At 30.2% G+C, this 18,215-nt stretch overlaps 1 protein-coding gene across 1 annotated transcript in view; it reads right to left on the minus strand.

Moving 5' to 3' along the window:
• Positions 1 to 18,215, minus strand: part of Rat1 (5'-3' exoribonuclease 2 Rat1) — a 97,052-nt gene that overhangs the window by 69,283 nt on the left and 9,554 nt on the right. Inside the window, exons 4-9 of the mRNA XM_067263905.1 lie at positions 15,963 to 16,074; positions 14,366 to 14,539; positions 6,229 to 6,391; positions 5,894 to 5,944; positions 1,804 to 1,821; positions 493 to 582 (exon numbers count right to left, since the gene is read on the minus strand). Of these exons, the coding sequence (XP_067120006.1) occupies positions 493 to 582; positions 1,804 to 1,821; positions 5,894 to 5,944; positions 6,229 to 6,391; positions 14,366 to 14,539; positions 15,963 to 16,074 (608 nt within the window). The remainder of the gene's footprint in view (positions 1 to 492; positions 583 to 1,803; positions 1,822 to 5,893; positions 5,945 to 6,228; positions 6,392 to 14,365; positions 14,540 to 15,962; positions 16,075 to 18,215) is intronic.

Consider the following 18,215-nt stretch of genomic DNA (forward strand, 5'->3'; position numbering starts at 1 on the left):
ATTTGATATTGAAACAAGCATGAAATTATAATTCTATGAAAAAAACTTAATTCATAGAATTAAAACAATAACATTAAAATATCAAAAACATGGATTATGAAAACATTAAATTTGCATTAGGAATGTGAAAATACCAAAAAGTACACATAGCATATATAATTACTACATATACAGTATATTATTTATCCTCAGATAAATAATATATAAGGATAAAAAATATCTCAATAAGAATTTCAGAAGAATTATGTATCTGTGCTTTAAGTCAACACTGTTATATTAATATATAAGATGCATCTGAAATTAACAATGCTTAAGTATGATTATTAAATTCCTTCAATTTCTTTTTTTTGAATTGAAGGCTAAAAATATAAAATAAATAATAATAATAATAGTAATTTATAGGTTGAATGCAAAATTATGTAATAACAGAAAAAATCAAACTTATATAAAATAATAGTTTAAATTTAAATAATAAAAATATAGTAACTTTACCTAACTGTCCACAAATGTCACATGGCCTTGGTTGATTAGGTTTGAATTCTTCACGAATAATTGTAAAATTTGGTTCATGTGTAGCTAAACCTAAAAATACCAAAAATATATATTTAAAACAATAAATATAAAATATGCTATTGAAATACAAATGCTTATAATTTAAAAAATTTATTTTACTATAATTATTTGAGTATTTTAATTTGAGTTTTGTTATAACAATTTTAGCTGTATTCAGTTATTTGATTGCATCATTCTAAGCTATTATATAAGTTATATTTCATATTTAAACAACATTCCACAAAAACTCATGTACTCATTAGAAAAGCTAGCTTTTGCTATTTGCCAACAACCTTCTTTACAAAAGTTACTTAACAATCAAAGAAATCTTTTATCATTATTTAAAAAGTTGGAAGTTTACAAAGTTCTCCTTTATAACCACCTTCTACACACAGTTAAAGGATCACCAAATGGAGTTGTTTATATCAAAACAGATTTACCAAAACTAATTCAGCTAAGCATTCTGCATGCTTAGTATGCCTAATGCCTAACTGAATTAGTTTTGGTAAATCTGTTTTGATATAAACAATTCAATTTTAAATAGAATATAAAATTCAAAAGACAAATGCATGAACAACTGTAGGAGTCAGATGTATGTATGAATAAAACATTTTTCAAGATCTTTCATCTCAGCTTCATATCCCCAACCATAGTCTATTCTACAAGTAAAAGTGAGCCAACCTGTCTCACCCTTCACATGTGGTTGAAATAATGTTTCTTCTTTTTTAATTAAAAATCTACAAGTGACAATTACATTATGACTTCTTCCTAGCTCCAGAAAATACCATCAGTGAACAGATTAAATAAATAAATAGTGACAATATACACAAATTAGAATAACTACAAAGCATATTATAGGAGATACAGTACTGTACATATTTAGACATGTTTAACAATATACAGTAGTATATTAAAGAAACTACAAATATTATTGCTAATTGGTATATATTGTAAAGTAGCTCTACATAAAAAAAATGTTAGAAAATTAGTTGTTGGACAATTAACTAATATAAACAAAATGAAATTATGGAATGAATAGCTCATAGTAAGAAGACCAACAGTATTATCTGTACATAATCTTGTGGGTTTTATATTCTAAACTATCAGTCTATCATCTCTTGTTTGCCATATTGAGGATACAATAGTAATTACACCTTTATTATAATATTAAAAATAAATTAAAAAAATAGGTCTAATGGATCTAATATTATGATTTATTTAGGCAATTAAAACAAATTAACTTAAACTTACCTAACATAATTAGATCAGCTGAAATGTAAAATGAATAAAATTAATAAAGTAAAATGCTACAAAGATATTAGATAAATTTTTTATAACTATAATTACTTACTGTTTTTATAAAAGTATTTTTAAAAGAAAATAAAATAACAAAATGAACAAATAATGAATGCTGAAGATATAATTTTACAATAATCATTTTTTTTATATTTAAATGAGTTCATATTTATAACTAAACATGATCATTTATAATAAAATTACAGTTTACATCTCGTTTTAACCTTAGAATATATTTTCTCTCCCCCACCCCTTCTTTTGCGTATCTGTATGGCCACCATATTGAGGTGATCTAGACCAGTGATTCTTAACAGGGGGCCGTGGCCCCCTGGGAATCCGTAAGAAGATTGCCGGGGGCCGCCAAATTATGCAAAATTTCCTTCATAATATAATAAAAAGAAAATTGATGTATAACCGAATATCATATTGAAAAGTGAAATAAGAAAGATAAAGTTTTCCTATTTAGTTTTTTTTATTTATTTCTTATTTCTTTCTACATACAACTTTGTTAGTACATAAGAAATAAATGCAAATATGCTACTACACCCCAGTATTTATTTCTTTTATTCTAAAGTAATTCCAAGAAACTATTAATACTTAAAATTTTAAAAATAATTAGGAAAAATAGTAGGCTTAGTAGTAGGCTTTGAAAATTTAAATACTTTTGCAAAAGATATGCAAAATCTTTACAACAAGTTGTGGGTGTTTTAGTTTAGTTTTAGCATTGACTTTGGATCAATTTATCGACATGTTTCTTATTTTATTTTCTGTTAAAAATTAATGAGTTTTTATGTTTAATTGTGAAGTTCGAATGTTATTTAAATAGATAACGAAATAATAAAGTTATGATTAACATTTATTATATAAAAAATAAAGCAATAATAAAAAATCAATTATTATAGATAATTTAGCAAATACACTCATGTTTGTGAAAGTTGCAACACCATGAAGGAATTGTCAGAAATTAATGAAATTTATTCCACATATTACTGATAGTGGTACAAATAAATGATCAAATTTACAAGACAAAAAAACAAAAAGATCGTCGGAAATCAGTACTTTGTGTGTCCGCCACGCTGAGCGATGAGAGCTTGTACACGTCATGGCGTTGAATCATAGAGGTTCCGAATGTAATCCTTGGGAATGGCATTCCAGGTGGCTTCGACTTGACGCCAAAGTTCAGTCTTATTATGTGCCCCACCAGCTGTAAGAGCGAGTTGCCGACCAATGAATATGCTCGATGGGCGCCATATCCAGGGAATAAGCAGGCCATAGAAGAAGCAAAACCTGTTGTGCACTGAAGAAGGCTTGTGCAGTCTGAGAAACATGTGCACAGGCATTATCCCGCTGAAATACAGCACCCGGATTGCATCAGAAAAGGGGGAGGACCTCCACAATTTCCCATATGTAGCGATCACTGTTGAGGTTGCCCGCAGTGTGCACTAGATGGGATCGACAATTATACCCAATAGCTCCCCACACCATGATGCCAGGCATTTGTGCGGTATGATGCTGTATAACACACTGTGGGAGCAGATGTTCTCCTCTGTAACGTCTGACACGTACTCTTCCCATCATTGTACTGCAGGTTGTAGCGAGATTCATTGGAAAAAACAACTTGTTGCCACTGGGCACGCCACGTGCTATGTTGCTGAGCCCACTGAAGTCGAAGGTGTCTGTGAATCAGCGAGAGGGGAATCCTGCGTAGAGGAACCCTTGCACGCAGTTCATGCTGCAGCAGACGGCGACGAACTGTGGAGCTAGACAACAAAACACCTGTAGCTGTGCTCCAACGTTGTGCTAACACACGAGAGGATGCTGTACGGTCTGTCACAGCCATGCGAATAAGGTGTCTGTTGTCCCATGCTGTTGTGCTATTGCTTGCCCCACTGCCAGGTTTTCGCCTTATTTGGTTCTCCTCTGTCCATTTCTTCCAAACACACATCACTGTTGTGGCATTATACTGTGCGCGGGCTGCGATTTCTCGACATGAAAATCCACCCTCTTGCATACCGACGATGCAGCCTCGTACGAACTCCATTAGTTGTTGGTATGGCTTCCTCCGCTTTTGACGAGGCATATTGACCACCAATGAAACGTTTACCACAGACAGAGGAAGATAAATGGATTTCAATGCCATCTTTACAGTCCTTTATATACCTGGAACAAGCAGCTGATAAGGAGCCGTTTCTCGTTCCACGCATGCACAATTGCTTTGTAATTCTAATCATTTGCATGTCTTACCTCACTTTACATTTCCTGTAAGTTTGGTTCAATTTGCACAATTCCTTCATGGTGTTGCAATTTTCACAAACATGAGTGTATAAATTATTAAAAAAATGGGGGTCACAAAAAAATTATGAAATATTTGGTGGGCCGCGAGTATAAAAAGGTTAAGAACAACTGATCTAGACAATGGACCTGGATTAGTTTCTATCCCCAAAATAAACAATAGATATAATATCAATAGCAGGGACAGTCTATTTTTGTAGATCCATTTCAATTGAGGTTGCATATTCACCTGAGAACAAACCACTATTACACAAAGTAGTATCGATATCGATAATTGGAAGAAATACCTAGAGGAATCTTCTATTACCTATAAAAATAAATACAAACAGCAGAAACTACAATGTATTATGACTACGATTCAACCACTAACAGAAATATTCAATATAGAAAATTTACATAGATGTATTAAAAAATTAAGAGAGAAAACGGCTCCTGGTGCTGACTCTATTACCAACTTAATAATCAAATATTTTTCAATAAAGATATTCATGTATTGGCTAACCTATATAATAATTTTTATTACACAAGTACAATACCTAAAGATTGGAATAAAGTCATTTTTCAAATGATATTTAAAAAAAGGGGTAAGAAACTGCCCAGCCAATTATCAGCCTATCGCCCTTCTGTCTGGGTTCTGTAAACTCTTTACAGCAGTATTAATGGAAAAGTTTAATGACTTCAGACTTCTTGAACAGTATATCTCATCTGTTCTGTTCAAGTTGAAGTAACACATTTCTTAAAGCACTTTATAACTGTGTCTTCACCAACAATCTTTTATAATTCTACTACTGTTCTAACTTTTACAAAAAATATGTAAAATTTTCATTACTTTTTATCTATGTGATTATGAAAATTAGTTATGTTCAATTCCATTTCTATTACTTTAGTTAAAAATATATTTTTAAAAACTTTTATCTACAAATATCTGGGTGAAAATAAATTTCTGATTGTTTTCTTAGTGATTTTTACAAATTGCATTTAAATCATACCTAACTGATTAGAAAATTGTACTTAAACTGTTTGTTTTATAGAAAGAAATATATGCATTGGGCAACTAAGTTATAGGTAACAAATTGTAACTTATTGCTATTTTTGTTGATATCAATAAGAAATAAATAAGTTACAGAGTAAAACTGAGACAATGTCCTATATGCTGGTTAATAGGCTGCTTGGAATATGCAGTACATTACACCAATAGGCTTTCCTGCATATTTCATATCTATTCTGTAAAGTATACTTTCAATAATGCCAAACATTTAATTCCCATACATGACCTGTCTTGCTGCAGCCCACAGCAGGACAGGTCACAAGTTGGCTGACTTTTAACATCGTTAAGCAATTGATGTCTAAAAATTTAGCATCAGTTTAATTTTGTATGATGTGTATCATAAACAGTTATTATCAAAATCAAAACAAAGTAATCAGACTTGAATATAAGTCAAGATTTTTTTCCAGTTTTAAAAGGACAAAACTAGAAAAAAAAATCAACCAATAATCAGGGCAATACTATAATTATCCCACTTAATGTTATCAATTGGTTATCATCATCAGTATAGTAAGTCTCAAAGTGATTATTAATACAATAAGATTTTACCATATAATTTATTGTGCATATAAAAAAATTTAAGTATTCTATCTATAAATGTAAAAAACTCTTTCTATTCAAATTTAATTTTTTTTATTTTTTCAAGATTTGTTCACACATTCTTAAATTAATTATTTTTTATTTTTAAAGAATAATGAGAATACATACCATCAGCTCCACACAAACAATGATGTGTATTTGGATCATAGTCAGGATTATCTAAATATAAAAACAAAGTTCAGTTATAATTTTGATTATCATCATAAAAAAATGCTAACAAAATATTTTTTATTATATATACACAACTCTTAGTTATATAATAATCTTAGTATTTTGAGAGATCAAGGGGGAAAAGTATCAAGATTAAAAGCTGATCCTAATCTTTTTCATAAGCATTTCAGTTTAAATGTTAAGTTGAAAAGATACAAAAGTGTATGCACATACTTTTATGTACTAATTTAAAAATAATTTTATTTTATAAATTAATATAATAATTTTCTTACTTCTCTGTTTTCGAATATAATCCATAATTTTATGTTCACCTTCTCCTGGAACACTTGCATCAGATAAAATTACATTAATTTTCTTCCAGCCTGGATCATTATTTAAACGATCATGAATATAATAATGAAGGCATGTTGCTAATCTATCCATAAACGGTGTACCCTAAAAATATATTTTCAATGATTTATTGCTTTAATTATAACAGTATAAACAATTATAATATTTATATGACAATAAAATAATACTGTTTTGGATTATATTGTGAAATTGCAATATTCTTTAAAACACAAGCAATATAATACATATTTGAATTCCTTCATTACTGTTGTAATTGTTAAAGTCAGAATTCTTCATATTTTAATAAATATACAGTACTGTCATACCAAGAGTATTGGAACATGCCTCTAATTTGCTGAAAAAGTAGTTATATATGGTAATATTCAAATGATATATGCTTTAAAAATGTGCAGGTAATAAACTGGATGCAGTGTCTTCTTATCACTAATGGCAAACACAATATTGTCCCGAGTATAACTACTGCATCACAATCAAGGCCATCAAACACTTATATGAGGCCTAGAGATAAATCAAGTTTCCCTTTTGCCATTTTTTAGAATGTTTCTTTATTAATAAAATTCAGTCTTAAAGATTTTAGTTTTTGTTGGTAAAAAACATTAATTTATAGGGGAAGTAACCACTGTGGGCCCACAGTTTTCTCCAGGTCCATAAAAAATCCCCAACTCTCCTTCCCTTTCAATGACCCTGATCATGATCACAATTACATTCACATATAAATTCAGCAAAGGTGCTTCTCTGGCAATTCACCCACTGACCACTGAGGCCAGAAAACCATGCCAACAAACAAACAAAAAAAAAAAAAAAAAAAAAAAATTCATCAATCTGCATATACTACATCATTACAAAACTCAAAACAGAAAATAACTAAATGGCAAATTCACACAAAAATACCCCATACTCAATGCACAGAATAAATAATTGTTGATCAAAAAAGAACAATAACAGGCACTTCATACTCAATGACTGGGTTTTGTTCTTGTGACTAGGTCTTTAAGAAAACTGGCCATTAAATGAACAGATTTATCCTTTTTATTTATTCTGGATAAAGAAAAGATCTAAAGGAAATTCCAATTGAAACTTTGTTTTAATTTGCATCTCTTACATATTATAGAACTTAAAAGTACAATCAGCAAAAATTATAAAAATGATGTACAAATACATTAAAGTTCATTCATAAAAAAAGACATTCAGATTAATATTTTAGTAATCAAATCCTTCAAATGTACAATAAAGCACAAATTTATAAACAAAACTAGCTGTTACCCGCAATTTCACCCGTGCGGATTTTGCAAGCAAACACCATTTATCATTCAGTACTTCAATAACTATAGTAATTGTTATAGAACACCTACCCACTGAGAATGATGATATTGCTGAAAATCAAACAAACTGTTTTCAATTTGATCAATTTTCTGGAACGTTTACAATCATTCTATAATCGAACCAACATGCAATAACAAATTCGAATTTAAAACGGTTCGAACATTTGGTTAAAAAATCAAAGTATATAAAAATATTTATAACAATGTCATCAATTTAATACACCTAAGTACTCAAATAAAGACTAAATGTAGTTGAAAACAAAAAAAATCGCATCTAAAATAGTACAGTAGAAGCCATTCTTCCGGTTAAGCCTTAATGCTCTCCCTCTTCCCTGCGAGGGAATTTCGAAAAATCCCTTCTTAGTGTGTGTTTCCATGATGTACCTTAACTGTGTATCAAATTTCACCTCTTTAGGTTCAGCAGTTTGTTCTGGACAATGATGAATCAACCAATCAGTTAGGACAAGTAATTTTATATATTTAAATATGTAGTCTTGGAGATTGCAAACACTTTGTGTAGTGAATACTGACCAAATGCAAGAACTAGACTGAGGTTAAGAAAGATTCCCCACACTGGAAAGCTGATCTTAAGTCCAAACAGGCAGGTTGTTAAGTGAGGAGTGGTCGTATATGTAATCTTATTCCACAAACACTTAGACATATCAAACAAGTTACAGAGTAAATATACAAACACTATCATCACACTGAAGATCAGATACTCCAAAAATAGCTGTTAACAAAAACATATACAGAATATCAGCAACACAACTGATGACATTACAGACACAGAATTAATTAACATACAAATTTATACTATTTTATGATATATCAGATGCACTTCCATTTCAGCACAGAATATTTAGAAAAAAGTATTTAGTGTATTAAAGTCATCCTGCATAATAAGATAACTGTGGCAAGAATACAATATAAATAGATAGTAACATGTACTGATACAGGTATTGAGAAAAGGTTACTGCTTAACTTTGAAGAGTTGGATGCACATGATAAATGATTGAATGATTGATAATCATCTTACAATTATCTAATATTTACAATAATTTTCATTTTATAATAATTAAAATTAGAAATAAAAATATTATTATAATTAAATATATTATATTGTTATTATATATTTAATTAAACAATAACTTTTTCATTCAAGAGTTGAGCTAAGTAGAGGCTACATTGTAACCTACTGAAGGTTGTTTGGAAAATTCATCAGTCTACAGGATATGGCAACTTCACATATCAGATGCAGGGAAATTTTTTTAAGCATTTTTGAATAAATGTTGCATCATATAAGTCATAATATAATAAATACATCAAAATAATAAGAAAAACCTTACACATATCTAAAATACACATACAGTTTAGGACTCCCATTAATCTAGCCATTTCTTGGCACAAAGAGGTGCCAGAATTACTTAGTGTATAGGTCTAAAGACAATGAATGATGTGTCCTTTACCCTACAGTATTGATTTTTTGGAGGCAGGAGGGCAAATAATATGGTGCAGAGACATGCAAGACTATGCAAAAAAAATAAAACTGAGTAAACAGGAAAACAGGATGTGTTACATGACTAACATTTTCTTAGGTGATCATATTGCAAGGTATGCTGGATAACTGAAGTCAGATTAGCAACACACTGCTGTATTATCAAATAAGAGGGCTGTTCTGAGACTGATATTTTTTCTCAGGTGGTATTTATCATTGGTTAACACGAACATGGTTCTTTTCAAAGTAGTCCCCATCAAGTGCAATGTACTTGTGCATACATTTTTGCCAACCTTCAAACACACAGTGGAAGCCATTTTTGAACAACCCTTTCAGAATTGTCTCTGATTGCTTTGACACAGTAGCAGAGTTTGAAAATCAGTGCCTGCACTCCCCTCTGTTCAAAGCATAACTATGCTTTGAACAGAGGGGAGAAAAGTCACACAGGGTGAGATCAGTGCTGTAAATATAATGTAAAACACAAGAGATATTTTTAGGGGCCAAAATTCCATCACAACTCTTGCCACAAGACCTTACATTATCATAGTACAGTTTCTATCCATATAGATGCAGGTGCAGTCTTTTCTTCACAATATATTTCTGGAGAACATCAAGAACTGACATGTCAGTACTGTCTGGTAACAGTACTGTTCAATGGTAATGCATGCTGATACCAAAATGATAAAAAAAGTAATCACCATAATTTTCCAGAGGATGGCATGACTTTAGTCTTTTTTGGGAGTGGCAATGAGAAGTTATTTTAAAAAGGCAGTTGACTTGTTTGCCTTCTTCAAACTCTTTAAAACTACCAGAAGTCATTGAACAAGGCAGTGTACTGTCACCTTATGCTTGCTGCAGCATTGTGTATGTCAAATTGATTACCTGGTTCTTAACACAGGTAATCAGATATATATATAATAATATATAAAACTCAAAAAAATGACAAAACTAAAGACCTTACACAATCAAACCAATTACTGGCCTTACATATATTCTAACAAAATCCTTATATCATGTATTACAAAGAAAATATCCCAGGACATTGAACAACATCATTTATACAGAACACAAAAAAAGCTGTTGTAGAAACCACGGTTAAAGTATACCTAGGGAACCCCAATGGCCGCACTTCCGGTATATTCTCGACGGCAGGCGATGTTAGAAATTCGGTGTAGATGGCGCAATTTTTAAATAACGCTATCGTATGCAAATTTTTTGTTTTTTGTGACGGCTTGACTGCTGCGAGTGGTTTTTTGACCAGTTAAACATTTTTGTAGAAAAAGTGTTAATTTTTGTTATTTTTTACAGTAAATAGGTAAGTTTCTATTCCCTCTAGTTTTAATTGTGCAATGTGTTGCAAATTTAATAATTTTATCATATTCATATTTGTTGTCGGAAGTTTTTCTTTTTTGGTGAGATAATGGCTACCGCAGACATAAATTCGGAAAATTTTTGGAAGAATTGTACCACTGGACAATTCTTTCGACTAATGTACTCTGGTTTCGATGATTTGGCGATAGATAAGAAGATACCGAGTGATGTGAAATTTGCAATATTCTTGAATTTGCAACATGTAGAAGAAGTATGCAATAAATGTGGAAAACGTCGTAAATTAATGTATAGAGCAGATAAAAACTCTGTATCGATGCGATGTAATGTTTGCAAGACAAATTATTCAGCATTCCAAGGAACCTTTAAAGGAAAATGTGGTCGTTTGTCATGGGAGAGTATTTTGTCATTTATCTGGCACCTATTGTGTTTAGAGTGTTCGCTAACTGTTGCTGCTGGAGCTTCAGGAATCTCCAAAAAAACAGCAGTTGATTGGGCAAACTTTTTACGTTTTGTTATGATGGTTTCTATTAATAACCTATGTACTTTTAAGATTGGCGGGATAAATAAAGTTGTGGAAATAGACGAAACAGTAATTGCAAAGAGAAAATATGAGAAAGGTAGAAAATTGAAGGGGACGAGGTGGGTTGTAGGAGGTGTATGTAGAGAAGATGATACCTGTTTTATATGCCAAGTAAACAACAGAAATGAATATACTCTGAATTGGGTGATTTCAAAGTTTGTTAATTCAGGTAGCACAGTGATAACAGATGAGTGGAAAGGTTACAACAATATAAATGATTTAGAAGGTTTGGATATAGATCATTTAACTGTAAACCATTCGAAAAATTTCGTGGATCCAAAAACAGGAGCCAACACTCAGAAAATCGAAAGATTGTGGGGATTTTTAAAAAACAGGAAACATCTTCCGGTACATTATACGGAGGAATTGTCAGAATCCTATCTGTATTCTTTTATGTATAAAAAATATCACAAATGGCAATTGAAATCTGCAGGGGAACGTTTTCAAATTTTTATAAAACATTTGAGCTTTATTTATCCCGGGTCTGGAATTGAGCCGAAATGGAAAGAACCAGAGTCTGTTCCAGCTGCTCCACAAAACGACGAGTGTAAGAAGGTTAAAAAAACTAAGGCACATTCGTGTGGTGAAACTAAAAAATGTGTAAAAATATCAAGTAAAAAGAGAAAAAACAGCGATAAGGATCATAAATCAAACAAAAGTGAGAAAAAACGAAAAGGAAATGTATGACAGAGCGTCAAACACTGTGAGTAAAGATTTGTTTTATTTTATAGTTAGTGAAACTTGTAAAATAATCTTGAAACATTTATTATTTACTAATGTGATAATTATTTTTTCAATAAATTCTAAATACTAACTAATTTGCATAAGTTTTTGAACATAGTACGCGTGCGTAGTACAGTAAACAAAATGGCGACCGGAAGCGCGGCCATTGGGGTTCCCTAGGTAAACCTTTAACCGAAACACTTTTGAGGCAAAAAACACACAATATAGAAGCCTAAATGTGGCATATGTAGATTACAGTAAAAGTACTCAACAGTATCTGATATTAATGATTACTAAACATACTGTATATATGAATGTATGTACAGTACAGTAGAGCATCGATTATCCGACTCAATTGGGGACTGAGGTTCGGTCGGATAACTGAAAAAACGGATAACCAAAAAGTATGAAAAAATACATTAGTATAGTGTATTAGTATATCCCATGTAATAAGCATATTAGTATATTGCTATTAACTTACTTCACGTTGAATTTTCATTGATGTTAAGCCTAACAAAATTTTTTTTAAAATAATAATCATCATTAAATTATTTCTGTATTTATTTTGTGCAAAATAAAGAAAAAATAGAAAATTAAACCTGGTTTAAATACTGGCCTCCCTTTCATGGTCAAGCCAGTGTTTCCAGCTAAAACACGCAAAAATTTAACAAAAATAATATTAAAATAGCCAAGACATAACCAAATATTGTAGCGCCACATCACTAGCTGCACATTTGAATTTGCCGACTAGAATGTGGTCGGTTAACCAATGTGACGGTTGATCGGGGGTTGGATAATCGATGCTCTACTGTATATACAAAATACATATAATCCAACACTCATTGCATTCCCAGAAAGCACCATGCAACACTGGAGAACAATACTATACTTCAGACTTTATGACATATACATTAAAACAAGCACATACAGCATAATTGATACTACTACTGTAGTTGGTAGTTATCAAAAAAATCCTAACAAATCTGGTTTCTTCTGTTTTTAGAATTCTCTGCAATTTTATTATTATTTAACATAGATTTTTCACTTAATTATTAATTAGATTAGTAATTGATCTTGTCATTCAATCAGAACAAATCAAAATCAGTTTGAAATCCCCTAAAACCTTGGCTACAGGCCATTGCCTATACAAGAAATTATATTTGTAAAATTCATTGTGTGTAGCCTATGCATAAGGGTGATTAATATATGAAAAAATGAAAAACCTGATTACTGATAAAAACTGTAACTACTGTAAAAAAAAAAAAAAAAAAAAAAAAAAAATGCAGTAAAATATAAAAATGCAATGCTATACCAGTAATAATTTTAAAGCATTCATAAAAATTGACTAAAATGACCAACAAAATGGCATACAATTAACTCTAGTGCAGTACATAATGTTATTTCTCACACTGTTCCTTTCCTAATAGTTTTTATTCTAGAGTCATATCTAATGTCACCCCTGTATAGAAGTCATGGTATATATGTTACCGGCAAAACCCGATTTTACGCCAAACTAGTTTGGCATAAGCAAGTCAGGCCAAACTAGTTTAGAATTATTATTCAAGTATATTAATGGTTAAAATAAAATTAAAAGGCAATCAATTAGATGAACAATATTTATTCAAACATAGTCTACTTAATTGTAAAAAACAGGGTTAATGTTACCCTAGATATCGAAGGTGGCAGCTCATCTCCAATTCCAGCGATCAGAAGACAGGGAACAGTGGGGACGCACATTCTAACCTAACCTAACCTATTCTAATAAATTACCATAATTATTAGCAACCAAATTATTAGAATAGGTTAGGTTAGGTTAGTTCCCCACTGTTCCCTGTCTTCTGATCGCTAGAATCAGAGAGGAGCCGCCATCTTCGATACCTAGGGTAACATTAACCAAAAACGGTATTGATTAGAAGTGACACAACACTTGCACAAAACTATAAAATAAAAATAAGCTAATCAGTACTTATCAGTTTGTATTTTTTTTTTTTTTTTTTATTAATCCATGCACTTTTAAAGGTAATTAACTTTCGAAAATATATTCAAAAATTCAAAGGAAATAATAAAAATAACTTTTAAAATCAAACTAAAATTAAAAATGAACTTATTTGTGTTTTATGATGAACTTAAATTAACCATTAATATATTTAACCATTAATATACTTGAATAATAATTCTAAACTAGTTTGGCCTGACATGCTTACGCCAAACTAGTTTGGCATAAAATCAGGTTTTGCCGGTAACATATATACAAAAGTGACTTATCCATAAAAAAGTTTACATTCCTTTACAACTTTTGATTTTGCAGCTTATATATGAGGAGAGCCTATAGTCAAGTTTTAGAGTATTATTTCTTTATCTTATTATTTTAGTTTTGGTTAAATGATATAATTATTATATTTCTTCACATCTGCACATTAATTATTTAATTATTAAGTAATTCCTTATCAGATCATTTCATTTACATTGATATTCCTGTTACACTGTTTTAAGTTTTGAGACTATTATATTATTGTCTTCAATTATTAAATAAGGAATAAAAAATTTACCATGTCATATTTTATAAAAGTTGTTTTGAATAGATTATTATTATTAAACAAACTTACTGGTGTAATGCAATTACTATCAAAATGTTGTTCTTTCTTTTTTGCTTCAGGTAATTTAGCTCCCTTTTTTTCTAACTCTTCTCTAATTGTTTTAATTTCTTCAGCTTTCTCAATACTTTCCTTTGCAGCACGGAAACGACGTGATCTCTGCTGATTCATTTTTGCTCGAGGTGCCTAAAAGAGAAAATATTATAACAAATAACAAGTTTTTATTTAATCCAAAATATTTAATTTTATGAGAATTTCTTTCTAAACTTTTACTTTCTGCAAATAACATAACTGTCATACTATTTATATATCATTCTTATATCTCTTGATTTGTAGATATGAGCATTTTCATATTTTATTTGTTAAAGATTTTTTTTATCTTTATAACAATTTTTCAAATAGTAAATTCATTAAGAAAATAAGACATTAGACAAGAGATGAAATTTGTCTATCATTATCACTACAAAGTTTCGTCATTTTATATCCATTCCTATTTAAGTAAAATAAATGATATAAAATGTGAACAAAATTTGTTTATAGAAATTAGTCTTAATAATTTTATTTATAATCAATCTCTATGAAATTCATCATTTATGTTATCAATCTGTGAAAACAATAACAATATAATAATTACAACATTTGTTTGCTGGGAAAGAATTTATCTATCTAAGAATTTAAAAATGACAGATTGTTATTTGAATTTCATGAGAAATTATTTTCTCATAATGCCTAATAACTTTCCCTCAATAATTAAAAAATTTATTTTATTAAATGTGAGAAAGTATAGATATTTCAGCTTGCTGGTAATATTGTACTGTTATTATGATTTAACATGACTAAGTAGTACAGGTATCCCTCATATAACACAGCAGTTATGTTCCAAAAAGGTGTTGTGTTATGAGAATCCATGCTTTATACAAAACAAAGGACTAATGCAAAACATAGGGGCAAGTTCCAGAAGTTAGCAAAAGTTAAAAAATTTTTTTTGTTACTAAGAGAAATATGTTTATTAAGGCAACCAATAATTTCTAAACAACAATTAATTAACAATAACAATGCATAATACAATACTTTTGTATTGTATTATGCATTGTATTGTATTGTATTAATGCATAATACAATACTTTTGTATTGTATTATGCATTAATATCAATTTTAGTTAAACGAGTAAATAGTTATTCTAAACTGTCGTTTAGCTTAATTTAATGCCTAACTCCATCATCAACCTACATATTTCAACTAACCAATGAAACCAATGTTGTTAACATTAAAGACAAATCCTCCTGATATTTGGTCAAGTTATTATATCTTCAGCCACTCAGAAGATAATTAAATTCATTGCATCTTAGTCCACAAACTCGACTAAGTGGTGTCAGGACAGACAAAGAAAGATCTACTAATTTTCTTTAATTTTAATATTTACCATCCTGTATCTGGAAAAGGGATTAACCCAGAATCCCCATTCTCACACTTATTTATCAATAAAAGAAATTTAAGAATGAAAACATTCTCAACTTATAGTATTACACAACCCAAATAACTTATTCAAAAATTATGCAATAGTGGAACAAATATCTTTTATACATACATAAATCACATCATTACTTACCACACCATCTATTGCCATATAAAGTAAACGACGAGGTCTTACTATAGTAAATATTCGATCTATGTATGCAAAAATTGCAACCATCATCTCATCTTCATTCTCAGGTGCAGGTCTGAAATAGATTCATAATAATTAATTTTAATTTAAAATATACAGTAATTGTTAAAAATAATTATGTTAACAACATCTGCAATTAACTTTTACAAACAGTAATAACATTCAATTTTATTAACTTAAATAAAAATTTTAAAAAATATATGTTTTAAATATAAATGAAATAAATTTATTAAAAAACTGCAAGCAATGAGATTATTTTAACTTATGATGCCATCTTCAGTTTTACATGGAAAAAAATTCAATAATTTTTAGAATATTACACTGAAATAGTATATAATATTTAGAGTCAATGTATTCCTACTAATTTAAAATAATGAATTTCATAAAATAAACTCTTAGTTCATTTATCTTGAAGAAAAAAGTATGAAAAACGTTACATTTTGTGAATTTTCTATTCTAAATTTTAATACAAAAAGTACACTTCTCAAGACAATTTTCTCCTTTTATATGCAAAAAACTATGATATATTCAACTTCTGCATAATGAAATTTAAAGTGAAAAATCAATTCAATACAGTTCAATTAAATTCAATAAAGTTAATACATTAGAAAGAAATCTATTATAATGGTTTCCATTTGTATTATTATTTATTAATATGAGATTGCAACTGGGGGTAGGGAATAACGTTATGATTCTTCTACCACTTAATCGGAAAACTTTTACTTTTTAACAAGTTCTTAGTTGTCAAAATGCAACGGCTTCCTAGATTTAGTTGAACAAGGGTCTGCAAGGATCCCCTGTAAGTTGTTTTCCTGACACCAGTTAACCAAAGTATTTTTATAGTAAGTTAACGCGCTAATATTTATCTCGCAGAATTTTGAGTGGGAGGGAACGCAAGTAAGTTGGAACAGATGCAGGTGGATATTGAGTCAGATAGTACTCCAATTTAACAACAACAAAATAAATTTGATTAAAACAAAAATAAATGCTACAAATTAAAGTACATATAATAGATCTGGATTACAGATATCGATTAAGCTATACTTAAATTCAAATCTTCCTACCTTACGTCTATTATCTATCACGTAGAGTTATGCGCGAGCGAATAAGGATAATAACCAAAATCTAACTTACATACTAACATCTATCTTACAGGCTACACATGCGAGAGAGTTTACACATGAGATTAATTGACATACGACCTCTATACTTTGGTGGACTCATTGCCTTCAATCAAAGTTCGGAAAGTTCTGTATTTCGCTTATATGCTAAGTTGATAAACTTGAAGAGAGAAGACTCACTTTTCCTTTTGGAGTTTGTAGATCTCTATGTAGTTTATGGCATGCCTTTATGTGAATTCATCTTCACCTGAACAGATATCTGAGAACCCTACTAGTCTTCTTGAGAGAGACAGATGCTTCGGTGATATCTAGGTGAACTCTCAGAATGGAGAAGTCTTTTAACATGTACTCTTTCTCTCTGGTACTTGTGGCTAACTCCAACCCAAATATATGTGGAGTACTTCTAGTTTACATCCTTCTATGGGTGAAAGCTTACAGCGAACTCCTAGAGAAGCTGGTTGATACGTACTCTTTCTCTGGGAGGCTTGTGGCTAACTCTGGGATTTAGGTGCACATTTTGATAATATTCTCCATCTGTATCCAATCGAATCTTGGTAATTTTCATACATCATTTGTTTGGAACGAGTAAAAAAAGTGGTTAAATCCCTCCGATGACATTAAGATTTGGAAATAAAGACTCAGCAGAAAGGAAAGTTAATTTCCTTTTAAAAGGAAGGGGGTGAAATTCCTTCCCTTCTTTCTCTCAAAGTTGATTGACTTAATTCAGTGTTTCTCCAGCTCATTTCTTACATATTTTGGAACATATAAAGGCTCTATACAGAGAGGGTCATTTATTTTACAACAGTATTCTATTTAAAGCCAACAACGACATTAATTCACGTAGGGAGTATGAAAATGAAAGGTCAATCAAACTTCCCTTTCTAATTGACAAGAAACTTCCAAACAGAAACATCCACAGCAACATTTGAAAAAGTTAAACAAATTATTAAATTGTAAAAATATTATATTTGATTTAAATAAAAGGGGGTGAAGGGGGCAAAGGAGGTAAAGGGGGATTCTCACACCAACAATTATTATTCTCTGAGTTACACTGCAATCTTCTTAAGTTTTCTTC

This window comes from Centruroides vittatus, unplaced genomic scaffold (assembly GCF_030686945.1).
Source record: "Centruroides vittatus isolate TY-2023 unplaced genomic scaffold, ASM3068694v2 contig_18, whole genome shotgun sequence".
Lineage (NCBI taxonomy): Eukaryota > Metazoa > Arthropoda > Arachnida > Scorpiones > Buthidae > Centruroides > Centruroides vittatus.